The sequence below is a fragment of the Carassius gibelio genome, chromosome A14, assembly GCF_023724105.1.
Source record: "Carassius gibelio isolate Cgi1373 ecotype wild population from Czech Republic chromosome A14, carGib1.2-hapl.c, whole genome shotgun sequence".
Lineage (NCBI taxonomy): Eukaryota > Metazoa > Chordata > Actinopteri > Cypriniformes > Cyprinidae > Carassius > Carassius gibelio.
The window spans coordinates 10460774-10478939 of NC_068384.1; the positions used below are offsets into that span (position 1 = coordinate 10460774).

Here is an 18166-nt window from a genome sequence, read left to right on the forward strand (position 1 = left end):
AAAAACTTGTTTGGTTGGGCTTGGTACAGCATTCTTAAATGATCTGGAAAAATGGAGGGCTGTACTTGATGGTAGATAGCAAAGCAAGTCTGTCTCAGAGCATCTGGGTTTGCTTTACATGTTACTTGTATCCATTTAGCGCCTCTCAAACACTTCAGAAATGAGTGGAACCGCCTTGAGTGACTTGAAATGATAGTGTTACTCTTACCCTTACTTGAATAATAAGATTCAACAACAACCTGTTATCTTGAAAGATTAATGTTTGTCGCAGTTTTTTGGTTTCTTTTGCTATCTCACTCTAAGCTCATTGCACTGACACACTACTGTTGGTGTTGAATTCTTTTTTTTTGTCTTTTTTTTTGTCTTTTTTTGCCCACACAGAAACTTGATGGCACAAGAACTGACCAATAAGAAACTCTTTTACAACAAGGTAGACGGCAATCAACAGTTGCCAGGGGTAACACAGTGAACAAAAATTCAAGATCAACTGAAAATTATATATATATATATATATATATATATATATATATATATATATATATATATATATATATATATGTATATATATATATAAAATAGGAATAACATAGTCAATAAAAGGGGGACAAATAAAGAAAGAAAGCCAGTTAATTTCAAGTATAACTTACTGATAAAATAACTACACCGCATTAAATATTCTCATTATACATTTTAAATTATTTATAAAATATATTTTGGCATATATGTTTGTTTTTTTTTTCTTTTTTTTTCTTTTTGTGTTTGTGTACAAACGCTACTGTAGCTTTAGTTGAACACCAATGTTTATTTATTTTTTTGTTTTTACTTTCGCAACAAAACATTAAAGGGATTGTCACATAACAACAGATTATTAAAAATGATAGTAGTAAACCCTAAACAGAGTTTTACATAGCAAGACGTAAGTGACGACCCCTTCTATCCTAGCCCCATAGTCAAAATCCAAAAAAGTACAAGACCAGAGCACGAAGTTCTAGTAAACTGCGCTCCACTGGCTACAATCAGGAAAGGGCACAGGAGATTTCAAAAGCAACAAGTCTGATGTTTTTTTTTTGTTTTTTTTATCTTTTTATCCATATATTTCTGGATGTAAGTCTGGGGGATCGGTCTCTCCCTATTCCAGTTTTTCTTGAGCTTGAGCTGATAGCGCAACTTCATTTAGCTCCATCTGTGATAAAAAATAAGCACTGTAACGACCTCATGGTTTGCTGACATAGGTATGTCTTGAGGGAAACAGAGAAGGGTTGTCTTATCAGACCAGTGAGAAGCCACTGAAATGAAATGAGATCTGCAGGAGTATTCCTATGCGCTCTCCTGCAATCAGACGGCACGGCCGGACTGCTCATGTTAGACGGGAAGAGTCTCACCATCTGTAGTGTCAGAGAGACCCACGTCCTCTTCGGGAACAGTGAGCGGTTTGGCAGCTGAAGCAAAAACTGCATACCAAAGAAGGCATTAAAAAACGTTAGAAGTCTCTTTAAGGTCCACAAGGCATGACTGTACTTGGGTGTCACCAGCGTTGCACTGGAAGTCTTTCTCCTCTAAGGGTAAGACGTGAGAGCAGGGTGGAGCGTGTCACGCAGCACACAGTAACCAGCCTGTCCACTGCGGAAAACAATTGCGACGAACGTGTAAGCATTGCTGTTACTACCAAGCCATGATGACTGTCTGAGCTTGCAGACACAATTTCAGCTTAGTTTGTTCGGTCACTGGAGAATACATTGTGCTGCACACGTGTCTCCCTTCCCCAGGCCCGTTCGGCTCGACGCTCACAAGCACACAAATATACACACGCACATGTTCACACACACACTCGTAGTAGTGTATGCCCTCTGTGTACACGTGGTAGCCAGTTAAAGCACAATGTCCTTCAACCGCTTGTTGCCGGGGGACTCCTTCTCACGCCCGTCCTGCAGGAGCGTGTTGATCTCCCGCATGGCCGGCTCACTGTCTTTCCCCTCTGGCTGCCGCAGCAGGCTGTGGTTGGCTATGCGCTCTGCGTCCCGGCATTTCAGTGTGTTGTAGGTGGAGGGTGGTTTGGACTGGGGGCTCTTCAGGTGCACTGGGGAGGTGATTGGGCTGACGGCCTCCCGGCCGTTTCCAGCTTCGCGCACAGTGCCATTAGTCTTGGGGCTGCAGACGGCTGGCTCTGCCGTTTGCCGCCTGCCCCTCTGTTCGACCCGCTCCTCATCTGGCCCGTCTTTGCCAAAGGTGGCAAAAGTCCTTTTGGTGGTGCCACAGTCCTCATAGTGAGGTACGTCCACGGTGGTGGCCTCGATAGATAGAGCGATGACGTTGCGGCCGTGTTCAGGAGACTTGGCTCTTGCCGGCATCGGCACCCGGGGCATCCAGCAGCGGTCCGAGTGGCCCAGGATACGACATTCATCTTGGCAGTGAAAACCCTCTGACTGATCTACACAGAGAAAGAGAAAAAGAAGGCAAGAGTTAGTTTAACTGTCTAAACTTAAAATAAGCTTCTGCTTATTTGTGGTTTCCGTCATGGATTTCAAGCACAGTTTGTTTTGGAGCTTTCATCTTTTCAGCACTGAGAGCTGGATATGAAAAAACAACAACAAAAAAAACAACAGATCATGGCATGGTGAATAGCTCTGTTCCATTTTTACGTAAGCTGGCTCGACGAGTCTTAATGCTAGGACTTTTGAGTGCCTGTTACTAAACCAATAATAAATAGACCAAAGGGTACATTGCTAAATCAAAAGTGGATCCCCCTCTTGTGAGTAATTGTTTCACTCTGTTTCCAGACTTGATGAAAGGAGGGTTTAGACAGAGCAATCAGTGATTTCACAGTCAGGGACACTGGCAAAGTAGCCTCATTGTTAAATGCTGAACATTGTGCTACATCTCTGTCATCTAGCTGCCAGTTAAAAATATGTAATGATGTTTTAAAATTGTTGTGAAAAAAAAGATATATTTTCTAAGCCAGAATTAATACAGATCTGTCTTTTGTTGTGTTGGAGGGAAGGGCTTTCAAGATGCTTTTTGTATCATTATAACAACAAAAAAGCCAAGCTCTCTCTCTCTCTCTCGCTCAAGTTGAGGAGCTGTCTGCCTCTTTCCCTTCCCTTTTATTTAAAAGAGATGCATCTGTAGTAATCAAGGCAGCTCTCTTTTTATTAGCAGTCAACCCAAAACAGCTTTCTGTGCGAGTCCTTTTGACTCCATACATATTTCATTATTGGCCATCTGGATAGACAAGGGCACTCTCTCTGCTTAAATGTTTGCTAATATACACAAATGGCATTTGCATAACAAAATCGCTTCCTCGGTTTGCTGTTTTCACATGCACCGCTCACATATAATAAAAACAATTACAGAAATAATTATGGATTCAATGTTATTAAAATTCAGATGAGGAGAGATAATACAAATTATTTGAATGTTATATCGGATATCCAATAAATTGTTAAACTATTAAATGTAGGTTGTTTAAGCATCTGAATTATCATTTGAATCTAGGCAACAACATTTTATCATATCACACACACACAAACACACACACACACACACATATATATATATATATATATATATATATATATATATATATATATATATATATATATATATATATATAATGCTTCCTTAAAATAAGGCTGTTAATTATCTAAAAACATTGTTTTGCTGCTTAATATAAATGTGGAAACTGTTACAGGATTTATTTGATTAACAGGAAGTTCAAAAGTATAGTGTTTATTTGAAATGTGAATCTTTTATAACCTGTTAACATCATCACGCTCACTTTTGATCAGTTTATGAATAGTTGCATCCTTGCTGAATATATTTTTTTTTACTTTTTGTATTTTTTCAAACATTACTTATCCCAAGCTTTTGCATGGTAGTGTAAAAGTTTCCAAAAACTGTTAAGCAGCAAAAACTATTTTCAACATTGCTAGTAATAAGAAATGTTTCTTAAAATGTATGAGAGGTATATATTTTTTAAATCTAGGATAGTCAATTATTGATATAGTAATTTATAGGTGTATTCCTTAAGTATGACATTGCAAAGTCACATTGATGAATGCTGATATAGAGCTTTCAGTACTTGTGAAGCCAGTGGACCTGTTATTGCTGATTAATTGTTGCCCAATGAATGTCATGAAGCATGACAAGTTCTCACCCCGTCAATAAAAATAGTCAGAGGATCTACCACACAGATGTTTGTTGACACATTTTGTCAGCTTCCCTATTGGTAAATCAGCCCATGGGTTGAGACCATCCTACACACTTGCAGCCCTCAGTGACAGCAAAAGATTGCGGGAAGGATTCACACATTTACACTCCGAGCTTGACGGATTATCCAATTAAGATCACTAATTATCTGCTCTTTCAGGACTCTGAGGTACAACACCGCTTTGGGCCCTGAATCAATATTTAAATATCGGAGTGTTGCCACTGCCAAATGTGTCACTCTTTTAAAATCTGATCTGATGAGATTGACAAATTACTGACTGAAGTCTGGGGACACTTCAGATCTCCTGCGGCACATGTGAGAAGATGAGAGGTCCTGTGAGATTTTGTGTTTATGAGAGCGATTTGACCCACATATATAGACAGCAACAGCAACATCCACACCCAGACCAACACACACATGTGCCTATGCTTCCACATACTAAAACTCAGGCAAGCAGCAGGGAGAATGGAGAAAATAAATTGAAAAAGTAAGAACTAAATTGAAAACTAAAGCTCTGGATCGACAACGGTATCTCAAGTGGCTCAAATTTAGCCCATAATTACCAAGCCCTGAGAACACACACACAAGTCCACATCTTGAAAGGGCTTTTCATCACCAAAAGTCAATGTTATCACCATAGCAACAAGGGTGAGTCTCACCATTCTCCACATATACAGTGAGCGACTGCTGAGGACACCACACCTGCCAAGGTGCAGTCTGCCTACCCAGAATCCTCCTTTCATTTCACGAGAATCTGCTTTTCTACAGAAGCATGGATCTATCTGCATCCTGCGGATCAATAGGAGGCACTTTAACAAGATTCAAATCGTGTTCACCTCTTGAATGGGCAACGCTCCAAAAAGAGTGTATTTTCCAATTCCCATTCCTTATGATGAGAGGGACACATGCATACATTAGATGTTGTCGTCTTTTTCAGTCTCTGTCCTTTATGGGGTCTCCCGTGGAGCGATTCTCTTGTAAATGACATTGCTGTGAAAGCAGAATGCCATTAACAGCTCTCGGACATCCTGTCAGTGGTTTATCCACAAAACTCACAGATGTTTCTCTCAAAGGTCTGTGCTAACCATATAACAAATTGCAGTAAGACATGACAGCCTGTCGACCCCTGACAATAAGAATCTCTTCCTATCTTTTTTGCCCTGCGAGAGATTGAAATATAATGCCAACAAATTAAGCAATTAAAGCTTCAATGCAGCTGGTCTTTGAGTTTTGGAGAAGAGAGCAGTGAAAGGCAGACGGCCCTCCTACCGAGAATGTCTATTGAAAGTCATCAGGAAAATGCGCTTGCCAATCAGTTCCGGGAAAAGACTTAAAACTATGAGCACTATGTCATAGGGAGCATTTGCTGTCTAGGATTTAAACCATACTGATTATGGTCTTGGCTTTGGCTGGAGGCGGAAGCTTCTGTTTTCTCACTCTTCCACATGTGTAAGTAAAGTGCAGAGTTCATGACAAATCTTCATTGTTGCACTGAGAGAATGCACAAGGTATTTAAAATATGTGTACAACAATCTGCATTCTGCAAGACTGAAGAATAATAAATAGGGACACTTGTAATGCAAAGACTCTCTTCATAAAAACTGACCGCTGCTCAGCGTGCAGTAGAACAACTTTCATTTTACTTCATGAGACAGGAGCCCAGGCAGGTCTGCCCCCTAATGAGGTGGAGAATTAACCTTAGCTCGTTTATTTAGCACTGGTTACCAGTCCGCAGGTCAGTGGTCAAAGCGAGTTTAAAGTTAAACATGGCAGGTAAAAGATTGCACATTGCTCTCTACCAGTAACAGGGTTGTGCTCCATTCAGAAATAAATTGAGAATGCCTTGGAAATTCCAATTCACTTCCTTAATATGAGCGGATGAAACATACAGGATACAGGATTGGCATTTGAATGGAAGTAGAATTTCAATGAACTGAAATTATATATACTACATATATATGTGTACAGATAGGATAGAAGGATGGATGAGTGGAACACTTTGTTTCACTTAATTTCCCAGAATTTACCTTTGTTACATTGCTTTGAATTTCAAAAAAATATAAAATAATAATAATCTGTACATTTCTCTTCCTGTCACTCACTAATTCAGCGTCCTGAACTTTAAATTTTGCATAACACTGCTCCATAAAGTGTGGTTTTAATTCATTAAAAATGTCTGTTATCGTAAATATGACTAAATGAGCCCAATTTGTGGGTGGACTGAGCGTTGCACACCTAAAACAAAAGGAATGGCTTTTAATTTGGAAACAAAATTCTGAACATCTTTTGTGTCACCGCCAGACTTTCATTTTGTTTGGAAGCTATTATGCTCCTCCTTGGAAAACGCACTTTCTTTTCTCTCCAAAAAATACAGGCATGAGGTTCGCAGTGTTGATGTATTGTGAGAGAGGGCCAGAGAAATTGCCGCTAATGTACCTGTTTAAGTAGGTTTGGGCTCAGAGAGTATATGAGGGAGAGTGGGCATACTCACATCCTCTCAAACACACTCTGCGACTGGGGATGTAATTGCAACCACGGGGCCCTGCAGTTTTCACAGTGACACTATTCAGTCACTTTGGATTTACGGGCTCGGGGAAAGAACGTCATTTCTTTGAGGAACAAGGTGAAACAGCCAAAGAAACAAGCAAGATGTTCCTAATATATCAAACCGTTGTGAGCTACACAGTGATGCATTGGTTTGAAGATTAACTATATTAAACGTGAACGTGTTTTGATGCGGTTTTGAGCATAAAGATCGTATAAATCATATTTAGACACATTCTGCCTCAAAAAAAAACATATTTTTCTTCTTGTTTGTCTCTCTCTATTGTTGTTCCATGTAGACTGATGAAACAATACAGCTGCAGCCGGCTCCTGTGAGAAGTAATATGCTGGAGTGAGAGGGCAGACATCAGTTTGGGGCTCATTTCTTTCTTTTCACTGCAGGTGGGGCAAATACTGACATGGCATCAGAGAAAATAGCTGTAGTAGTAAAAATAAAAATAATAATAAATATGATTTCCAGACAGTCTTAAGAAAGAAGAATAAAACAGCAACGTCAAAATCTGTACTTTATATATTTGAATCGATTTATTATTATTAATAACAGTAATGCACGATTTAATTATATTGATAATAAAACTGATCTCCAAACATTCAAAGAGAACGGAAGAATTATTATTATTGTATTTATTTATTTATTACACTGTATGTCTCTTATTATTTGTTATCTCTCAACCTTTCTGCTTTATTATTCTTTGTAATAGGTGAATCATTAAATGGTTTATTTAGATATACAACATATGGATAAATGTTTTGCATGCCTCCTTCATCTCATTCAAGTCATTTGTTGCAGGCAGAAGAAGTGGCCGGGAGATCCTGGGTGGCTTTGTGGCACATCCGTCCAGGATGGGGGTCATGTTGGGAACCTTGTCTCCACTCTTACACTATCGCAAGCTGCCATGCACAGGCTCTGACAAGCCATGCAGAAGCTGGGGGCTTCCCACGAGGGAGAGTCCAAGTGCTGCTGTCATCCCAGCCAGGCAATTCAGTCTGTGCACCATAAATCAGCCGTGAGCCCTCAGCCCGGCGGGATCACAAGATGGAGTGTGATGGTCTTGTTTTTACAAACAGTGGAGGAGGCTGCGTCACTGAGCCACGAAGACGGCACTCGGTGCAGAGACCTTGCCATCTAGAGCAGCTCTCCAGCTTTCTCACTCCATCTGCTCACACCCTGTCTGTCTTTCTTTTTTTTCCTCCCTCCCTCTTTCACACCATTCGGAAAAATTAGTCTGTTTCTGTCTTACCCCTTGTATATCTGCCTGACTCCTTCAGGAAAGTGACCTTGACGTCCTCCATCTTCCTTTGGCTCGGATATTCCTTTTTGAGGATATTATACTCGCTGCTTAGCCTTGTTAAGGACTGTCATACGGATGGCAAATCAAGGATTCCCTGTGCCTGCTTCTTAACATTAGTACCAGTCAATTTATCATGAAGTAAATCAGGGTCTGGTCTATCCTGCTCTGGTAAGTGTGTCTGACAGCCAGTCTACTCGGTGAAGCCATCTGCAGTCCTTTAGTCTCAAAAGCACACTGACAGCTCAACTTATTTCTGTGGCTTACCACCACACTGTTCTTTTTTGCCTACTGCCCTTGTGTGAATTAGTGCCATAGCTCCAAAATATGTCTCTCCGCCTTTCCTCCCGCCTCCATCAGACCCTGTGTGGCTGGTCCTAGTAAAAGAATGAATTTCTAAACTGGTGCTGACAAACAATGTGGAAGCCATAGATTGGTACAAACAGTATCTACTTAACAGTTGAGTAACTGCATGAGGAGAAAATACATTGTGATGATGTTTTATGAAACAATTTGAAGCAAAAATAAGTTGCTTTCTGTTAGGGAAGAGGAGGATGGAGGCTAGCAAATGGTGTGCTTGATGCTGTGGTAATGAGTTGAGCATGTACTTTACACAGGTAGAATCTATTTCTTTACTTTATGGTGAGAGACGGTTTAGCAGCCTTATTTGTTTGCAACAGCATTACAGCATAACTATTACAAATGCACTTTATGCACCTAGCTTCTCCTGTTGTGATTCATTGCTTGCCAACATTTTTTTATGAACTCGGTCAGGGGAATTCAAGCTTTTTGATACCATAGACCACCAAATGATATGATCTGCATTCAAGAGACCCCTATTATTATAATATAACATTATATAATTTAATATAATATAATATAAAAGCGATATATCTTCACGTATAAACACGTGAATATGTGAATACAGTGAAAAATAAACTGTTTAAAACATTGTCTGGATAATATTTACTTTCTATTCAGCTAACAGTGTATCTTTTTATAGTCGCTATAAGAGTACTATTAGTACGGAGCCCCACACATGACATGCAAGAAAAAATTAATAAATTGTGTGCACGATTTACTAATTAATTCCCTCAATGTACTACAACGTGCACATGATTACTATTTAGTTCCCTCGATTTGCTAAATCAGCCGCACAATTTACTAATTCATTCTTTCGATATATTAATTGTGTACATGATTAAGAAAATCAAGGGAACTAATTATTAAATCACGCAGGACAATTTATAAATCGAGGGAATTAAATATTAAATCGTGCACACAATTTAGCCTACAGTACTTTTTCTCCTGTATACTATTAGATATATAAATTACAATATTTAAACTATGGCTGTCATTAGTAGCCTTTTTTAAAAAATGTACTGTCGTTTAACTAAATTCTAAAGCTGAAAGTATCAGCATGTGACGACATAGAGCCATTTTGTGCATAAGGCATCTTAAGTATAGTTTAGTCATGACTGTTAACAGTACATCTGAAATTTATTTAAGAATTGAAGTTTTAATTGTGAAGGATTTACACTTTCCATTGAAACTTCCACAATCTTTCTGCTCTTTATTATATAGCAAACCAAAGCTTCAGAGCCACTATATAGAGATGAACAGAGCTAAAGAGTTAGTATCCCTTGAGGAAGGCCAGAGACCAGCATCATCTTCCTGTTGCTGTTACACTGAACTCTTACAGCTCTCCTCTGGATAGTGTCATGGCCTGAGAAGTAGATAGCATGCCAACATAGGCCATAACCTCTTAGAGGCCGCTAATTAAAACATTGCAAAATAGTTGACAGAAAACAGGATTTTCTGTCTGTGGGTTTGGAAATTACAGATTGGCTCATTTGTTCTTGACAAGCACAGAGAAGGCCATTGTAGTGGTACTCAACCAATGAGTTATCTAATTGCAGCCCCAAAATGAACCTGACTCATAGATCTGGCAGCCACCGAGGCATAGATACAAAGGCATCCAGTCGCAATAGCCAGCTCTTCTTTTTCAAAAGGATTGGTTTGTGGAGTATATCTTTAAATACTCTTACAAATGCTGCATTCTGTGTTTAAGCTTGACCGAGCAATGTAGCTAATTTACTCTCAGAAACCCTTGAGTCCGAGAAGAGCGAGAGGGACAAAGCAGAGAGTAAATTACATCTGTAAGGGGATGTGCTGGGCTTTAGTGGTCTAGGGCTTGGATGCGTGGGGAGGAGGGAATGAAATGGAGGATGCAAACTCACTGGCTGCAGTGAATTTAATCATCTGTGAGAAGCACATTGCCAAAGTCAGTGAACCCCTCTGAAATCTGCAAGCTTTACTTAAAGCAAGCCTATGAGATATTCCTCTATTAGGGCTTTATTTGCTATTCATAAAGCATCCAGCCTAGAGACTGTAACTGGCTTCAGGGCAGGGGTGGCAAAAATAGATTTGTGGGTGGATGAATGTACAGTTTTTCTTCTATTTAATCTGTGTCTCTTGACTTTCCCTCTTTTAAGTTTTTTTTTTTTTCTTCAGTTAATGCTTCCATTTGATTTGAGAAAAATAAAAAGAATAATTCATTATAACTGGCCCTTTTAAATCAGACAAATGTGTAAAAACAGTAATATTGTAAAATATTATAATTTTAAATAACTGATTTCTCTTTGAATATATTTTCAACTGGTAAAAAATTCATGAATAGAAGTCTTTTGTAACATAAATGCCTTCACTGTCACTTTAGATCAATTTAATGCTTCCTTCCTGAATACAAGTGTTAAAGCATCTTTCTGACTCCAAACTTTTGAACGGTAGTTTATATACTGTAATTATTCATGTTATGTATCAATGTATACAATATACACATCATCGAAAGCTATTTGATTCATGGATTGAGCAAAGCTTCCCAAAAAGAAGAGTCAGCTTAAAATCCATAACTTCCTCTCCAACAAGCTGCTATTGCGTCATCTTCCGCCCTTTTTGCTACTGAAATGTTTTTAAGTCGTTTTTAATAATCTTGTTTTATTCAGTGGGAATAAAGCCGATGCCCTGTTCCTGTCAAGCTAAGACTGACACAAACACACCTGGACACAATGCAACCTGAGTGGCTAAAATCAGTGTGTCTTCTCTTCAACAGCTGGGCCCAAATGCGTCAGTCGAATACTAATATCTCCATACTGTCATTCCCTGTGAGACGTATGCGAGCAGCCTGCTTGCATAGACTCTGTTACATAATTAATGCAGTGTGCCTTCTCATTCAGTCATGTTCACTGTGTCAGTCTTGGCTATGCGTTTTATATTCCGTTTTATCTTGTTTTTCAAGCTGGCCTATCTCATTCGCTTTCTTTCGTTCTTTTGTCTTTCTCTTTTTTTGTGTCTCACTCTCTTATTCATGCCCATGTCTGCGTCTTTTTCCTACTTTCTTTTAACCAACTCCCTCATTATTTCCCACGTGCCTCTTCTGCCTCTCTTTCTTTTACATCCTTTCTTTTCAGGGAGACTGCACACAGTCTGACAGCTTGTTACCAATCTTTTTTTTTTCTTCTTATACACATATACAGGTGCTCCTCAATAAATTAGAATGTAGAGGAAAAGTTAATTTATTTCAGTAATTCAGCTCTAATTGTGAAATTTATGTATTTAATAAATTCTGAAGTAGTCTAAGTCTTTGGTTCTTTTAATTGTGATGAATTTAGCTCACATTTAACAAAAACTAACCAATTCATGATCTCTTTCGTGAGTTGAATTACTGAAATAAATGAACTTTTCCTCGACATTCTAATTCATTGAGATTCGAAGCACCTGTAAAGACGGTTAGGAAAATGCTACTGTACCTGTAACGTAAGAGCTGCCTCCCATCATATCAGCATTGCCCGGCTGACAGCCAACAGGAGGAGCCCTGCTGGCTAACCTGATGCTTATTGTACCGCCGAGGTCATACACAGCATCGGAAAACAGGTCCAGGTGCACTGTATATCCGTGCAAGTCGGTAGCCGTCTGGCCTCTCACCATGGACGCCACACACCCGATTTGTTTGCACATACCTATGGACAATTACAGTCTCCCTTTTCATTAGTATTTCAAAAGTCTTCACTCCCCACATGCCCAAAAACAGCATTTCTCGCCAACCATCGCAAAACGCGGTGAAGTACTGAGCAAAACTGCCAGGCAGACTGCACTGCAGCTGAAATGGCAGCAGACCTTGCCTTGAATCGCAGCCAGACGGTGGGGAGGAGACATATGTGATTGCTCCTCTATATGCTGCAAAAGCTTACCTAAAAGAAAGCATGAGTCATGCATCGAGCAGAGACTCCTCAGTGAAAACCCTGAGATCACAAACAAGAAAAACAGCATAGATGAATGTCAGACTCAAGTTGAGTTGAAGGAAGTTAGTGGGTCATTGGCGATGGAAGGCATCCGGTTGTGTCAGAGGTGTGGGTGGGATTGCGAAAGTCACAATGTGGGCAGTGTTGCTGTGGCTGAAGTTAATTGCATTTCCCTGGTGCCACTCCTGGCCACATGCAGGGCCGTGACATTAAATGCCCTTATCCATGACAGAAGAAAAAGACAGAGTACTGAGAAAGCCACTAGTCTTAAGAAGCCCTACTGATGGTCGCCAGCCACCTCTCGTGCTCTTTCACAATTCCAGCTCAACTGGGGCAGTGCTGGACTGCAGGGGTGGACAGCTTGGATTTATGCAATACATTGGCTCCAAAAAGTATTAGGACACTTGAATCACACTTAAATAGTCAGGAATTTTAGAATTGTTCTAAATAACCGTGACACTAAAGACTGGAATAATGGCTGCTGAAAATTCAGCTTTGCCACCACAGGAATAAATTATGAAATATATTAAAATAGAAAACTATACTTTAATAATATTTCACAATATTACTGTTCTTACTGTGCAATTGATCAAATAAATGCAGCTTTGGGGAGCAAAGCGTTCTTGCATATATCTGTATCATCTTACCAACACCAAACTTTGAGAACGAATTCCCATTATACTTTTTTTTTCACATCTATTCATATTTAATTGTGGTTTACAGTATGTCACAAGACTTCAGGATCAGGAGCAAAGCCTATGAGAGGAGCACGGCATGGCTGCTAATGATCCAATAAAAGCCAGAGAGTAAATGAGACATCTATCTCCAATTCAAATCATGTAAGAGACAGCTCAAACTTGGATGGAGACATATTAGGCTGCCTTTTTAGAACATTTGTGATGTTAATGTGACAGAAATAATGAGCAAGACTGCATATTATCCTTCAACATGGGAAGACAAAAAGGGTCTAAGCACCTGCTGTGATGTTTAGCCCATTTGATTGTGTTGATCTCGTCTTGCAGTGCAGCAGCCCATTCCAGCCTACCCTTTAATGGGAAGTGCACGAGAGCAGGGGAGTCTCATTAAAAAAACTCATTTTGAGGCCTCCTTGTCTCCCATTAAACTTAACAGCCAGCCTCCCCCATTAGTTTTTATCCTCCTATTTAAGGGGTTGGGGGCAAGGGCCCTAAAACCATGAAGGTTAATTGGCTACCCAGAGGATAGAGTGACAGAGTTCAGTCTCCACTTTTTGAAAGCTTTGAAAACATAACCATAGGTGAGGCGTGGAGGAAAACAAAGTCTGTTGCAGTGGCACATTCAGAATGCACACCACACTGTCTTTTTTTCTCTAAGGAAAATGGTTGCCTAAGCTCTTGGGAGAGCTGACTGCTTTGAAAGAGAGAGAGAAAAGGAGGGTATTTGCACGTAAAAAGGTTTGCTGAGGTTTTCTGTGTTGTGAAGCTGGCTTTATACAGAGATGCAGTCACTGGGCAAGGTGAAGAGACTCCCAAGGTTTGTTTCCGAAACTGATCTCACTCACCAGTTCCTTTCTTGAATCTTTCATCCATAGCTGATAATATGCCCAGCTGAAGTAATTTCTATGCAGGAGGAAACTTAACTGAATTTTAACTCACTGAGATAATCTGCAGTAGGCTGAGGGAGGATGCAGTGAGGACAGAAGGATGAAGCAGAGAAGAGATGAAGGCATGCCTGTGAACTATATCAATCATAGCCTGTTTGGTGGTACTGTATCATTCCATTTTTACACTAGAGCAAATAGATATACAGTAAATCAGACTGGCAGGATACAGAAAGGCCCAAGGTGTTGATCTTTAACTGTAATGGCTTTAATTACCTCTGATGAGCAGAAGGCGTAATTCTACTGTTATGATTCAGGATGAACCGTTATATGGGAGAAATGGAATGCCATGATGGTTTGTGTGAAGACAAAACTGTAAATATAGCAGGGGAAGGGAATGGTGGAGAACTTCAATGCAGTCAGATGCATGCTTCGTTAATATAAAGGGGGTTAAAAGAGAAATTCTCACACTGCCGCAGTGACACTGCCCTTGTATCTTTTTCTCCTCTCTTTTTTTTCTTTCCCATTCACGCACACCCCCCTCTCTCTTTTCTACCCAGCTGCAGTGATAAATGTCTCTTTGTATTCTGGACAGAAAACTGCCGGGTACAATGTACTTGTCAGAAGACAGCTGATTTCCCCCCCCCCCCCCCCCCCCTTCACTGCTGCAGAGTTTATTCGTAATTTTTCCTTGAGTGAGCGAACCCCGGCGGTCCAAGAAACAAAATGCAATACACAACTGACAACTGCTAAAGTAAATAATATGTGCAACAGATTATCGTGTTTGTATAAACATGGGCATGTTTTTCGAGTGCAGTCCAGTCTTATAATCGGAACGCATTTTAGTGGACACGCATGTAGTTTTGTCCGTAAGCGTGGATCAGGAATGTCGAGTTTTAGTGAAGCGAGCTGAGCTAATCTAATGGGAGTTAATGGAGTTGAGTGGGGCTTGTTGTGGGTGCTGTGGGCTTCATGCCAGCAGGGATCTCATCCTACCATCTATTAAACTGCCTGCCTACCAATCGCAGCTCAATTTTTGGCAGCACTTGCCACACAGTCCAATCCCTGTCAAAAAGAGAGTATGTGAGGATGAGGCTCTGGTTTCCTTTGACAAATGAAAACATTGGAACAATCTGGAAATGTCTACAGTGTAATATAACTGTATACATTCATAAACACACATTTGCTGAAAACGATGGGATAAAATACAAAACATTATTGATTGGTTTGTAGTTTTCAATAAAATCTCACTAATGATTTTTTTTTTTTAATTTGACAAAACCTTTCCAACCAAAATCTGTGTTTGCAATCTATGGATAACATTATCTTGACAACATTTTTAGAAGACTGTTGAAGCCAATTTCCACCACATAATAAGAAAAGTCATAAAAAGTCAAATATGTAATAAAAAGTCCAAACTCTAACAAAAGTGTAAATTATGACAAATAAATTAATAATTCTGACAAGTAATTTTTTTTTAAATTTTAACTTTTTGCCAATTTATGTCTTATTTTGTGACTTATCATAATTATGATTTGTCATTACTGACTTTTTCATCTCATTATTTTGACATTTTATTTCATAATAGATATAATGTGCCATCATTTTGACTTAATGTGTCATAATTTTGAGTTCAAAATGATCATTTAGACTTTCCAAAGCATTTTTTTTTTATGTTGCAGACAAGGGCTTCCATAGCATAATTTCCAACAACAGTGCAGTGATACAACAGTCCAGCATAAATCACTCAAAACCAATTTTTTATAATTCCAAGTCATAAAGATGGATGTAAAAGATCACTGAATGTAAACTTCTCAGTGGCAGAGCACCACTCGCCCCAAAAGGGCAAGTGACAATTCTGTCAACTGGCCCAAAACTTTCTCACACTGGCCAGAAGACCATCCTAATTGTTGAGCCCTGCTCTGCCCCACATGGGTAGAAGAATCTGGGGCGGGATACAAGAAATGCTTACTTGAAGACCTGGGGTCCCCAGTAGCAGTTGTTACAATGAGCCCATTATGCACAGAGAGGGTACAAGAGCCCTCCAGAGGGATGGACTTTGTCTCACCTCACTATTAGTTACGTTCCGATAGAGCAAGGCTGGGGACTTGGTGTGATAAGCTTCATTTTACCTTCTGTGCCCCAGAGAATGCTTTGCCTCTGGGCTTTGTAACCTGTAGATTTTCACGAGTGCGAGAGAGAGAAAGAGTAATGTGGGTTTGGATAAGGGCCACCACAAGTCAGGAAGGGCCAGGAAGGTACGGAGCAGATCAACATGAGGATGAAAGGTGGGTGGGCAAGAAACCCAGCGTAGTTAAAGACAACTCTCCAAAAACAGATCAATCAGTATAGCGCAATTTGGCAGACTGCAGACAGCACGTCGCTGCGTCTCAGCTGACCTATCTGTCTTTTGGCTAAAACCCTCACTCAATGTTTTTCCTTTTTTACAATCTCGCTCTCATTAATCCTTAGTCGCATGCTTTTTCATTTCTCCTTCCTTTCAGTTTCCCAAATTGACTTGAGATTGAAGAGCAGCGTTTTTTTCTCACCATGACTATCAAACAGCACATTAACTTGCCTTAATCTTCTCCTCTATGTTGAGCACGAGGCCAATCTCCCAGTATTCCTATCTGCACAGAATTGCACCCAGTTCCATACGTGTTCAACAAACAATTGGCATCCTGCCTGTTTTCTGAGGAGATTATTAACACACAGCCACAAGCGTTGGTCCTGAATAAGCAATGGAATCCTGAGCCCTCTTTTCCTCACCGTCCTGCTCTCTTTCTCGCTTTCTGTGAATCAAAGCCAGGATTGTCTGGAAAATGAGCTGTCAACCGAGGGTTCGCAATGAGAAACATCAGCCTCATTGCCAACCCTAGAAATAATGAACCGCTCCTCTTTTCCCCCTCTGATACGTTACAGATAAGAAGCCCCGTCTTGAGCTGATTAAACCCCTTTTCAAGTATTCAGAAGAAGGGTTTTGGAGACTGGGGGGTTCAAGGCAGAGCAGTGCTATTCAGAGTTATGTGATTGTCTGAGATGTTTTCATGTTTTTTAGAAGAAGGCACACCTTCAAAGAAAACAACCTCAAGGCCTACCTGCCAGAGTAAGTTGTGAAAGCTCTGAATAAAAACACGATTAATTTTCTCATTTTTACACACTGTTGTGAAGGTAACCGCTGCAGAGCTTAGCTCCAACACCTTGCAGTAATTCTCTGACACCTTTTAGAGAGAAAAATTCTTGAATGCAGGAAAATAAACAGCACATTTAAGGGGGCGTTCACACAGGCACTCTGTCCATGCTATTTTTTAATCAGTCTATTTTACACATAAATGGACCTGGCCAATAAACACAATCTGTTCAAATCTGTTGCGCACCGCCTAGCTTTTTTTTTTTTTTTTTTTAACACAAGAATACAGCACATGCAGCCAGTGTTAATTAAAAAATAATAAAAAATAAATAAAATAATAATAATCTATGGATAATATTATGTATCTTTGTGACATATCAGCAGACTATTGAAGCTCATTTCCACTATATAGTTAAAAAGTCATAAAAAGTAAATTATGTAATAAAGAGTCCAAATTGTAACAAAAGTCTAAATTATGAAAAAAAATAATAATAATAATAATTCTGAAAATACTGTCAGAAGTACATTTTTATAATTATAAATGTAGCCAATGTTGCAATAAAAATTTTGGTAAAATGTTGAGTATATTTTAATTTAATTATCATCATGATGCACATTTCTCATCTCATCCGTTCAAAACCCTTTCTTCTCAAACATATTAGTTCCACCAACAGCCACATAAACTTTTATAAGTACCAATAACATAGCCTATTTTTAATATACCTACTGTACATGTGTTGACAGCTAGGAATTCAGTGAGGCTTTTATGTCAGATCCAGTCAAATGTTAATATTAGTTTTTTAGGGGAAGTCAGCAGTCATGATGCACCCTTAAGGCTGCAGTTCAGTTCAGAGTTGAGAAAAAAACGTACCAAACTGTCAAAGACATCATTTCTCCTGCTCTCTACACCCAGCTTACCTGACTCCAGTCCTTCCTCTGTCTTCCTCTGTTTCTGTCTTCATTTTGACATATGTCAGCATTTGTATTATGAGATCAGAGACGCCCATGTAAAAAAAAAAAAAAAAAAAAAAAAAACCCTGACACTGCAGAGGAAAAACTGTTATTTATACTTGTAATTTCTTTTAATATGTGCAA

The 18166-nt window shown here is 39.5% G+C and overlaps 1 protein-coding gene across 4 annotated transcripts in view; it reads right to left on the bottom strand.

Moving 5' to 3' along the window:
- Window positions 1-581: 581 nt before the first annotated feature.
- Window positions 582-18166, bottom strand: part of LOC128027468 (protocadherin-19) — a 54331-nt gene continuing 36746 nt past the window's right edge. For all 4 annotated transcript variants that reach the window (XM_052615117.1, XM_052615116.1, XM_052615115.1 and 1 more), the window contains exon 5: window positions 582-2428. In XM_052615117.1, the coding sequence (XP_052471077.1) occupies window positions 1869-2428 (560 nt within the window). In that variant the 3' untranslated portion in view covers window positions 582-1868. The remainder of the gene's footprint in view (window positions 2429-18166) is intronic.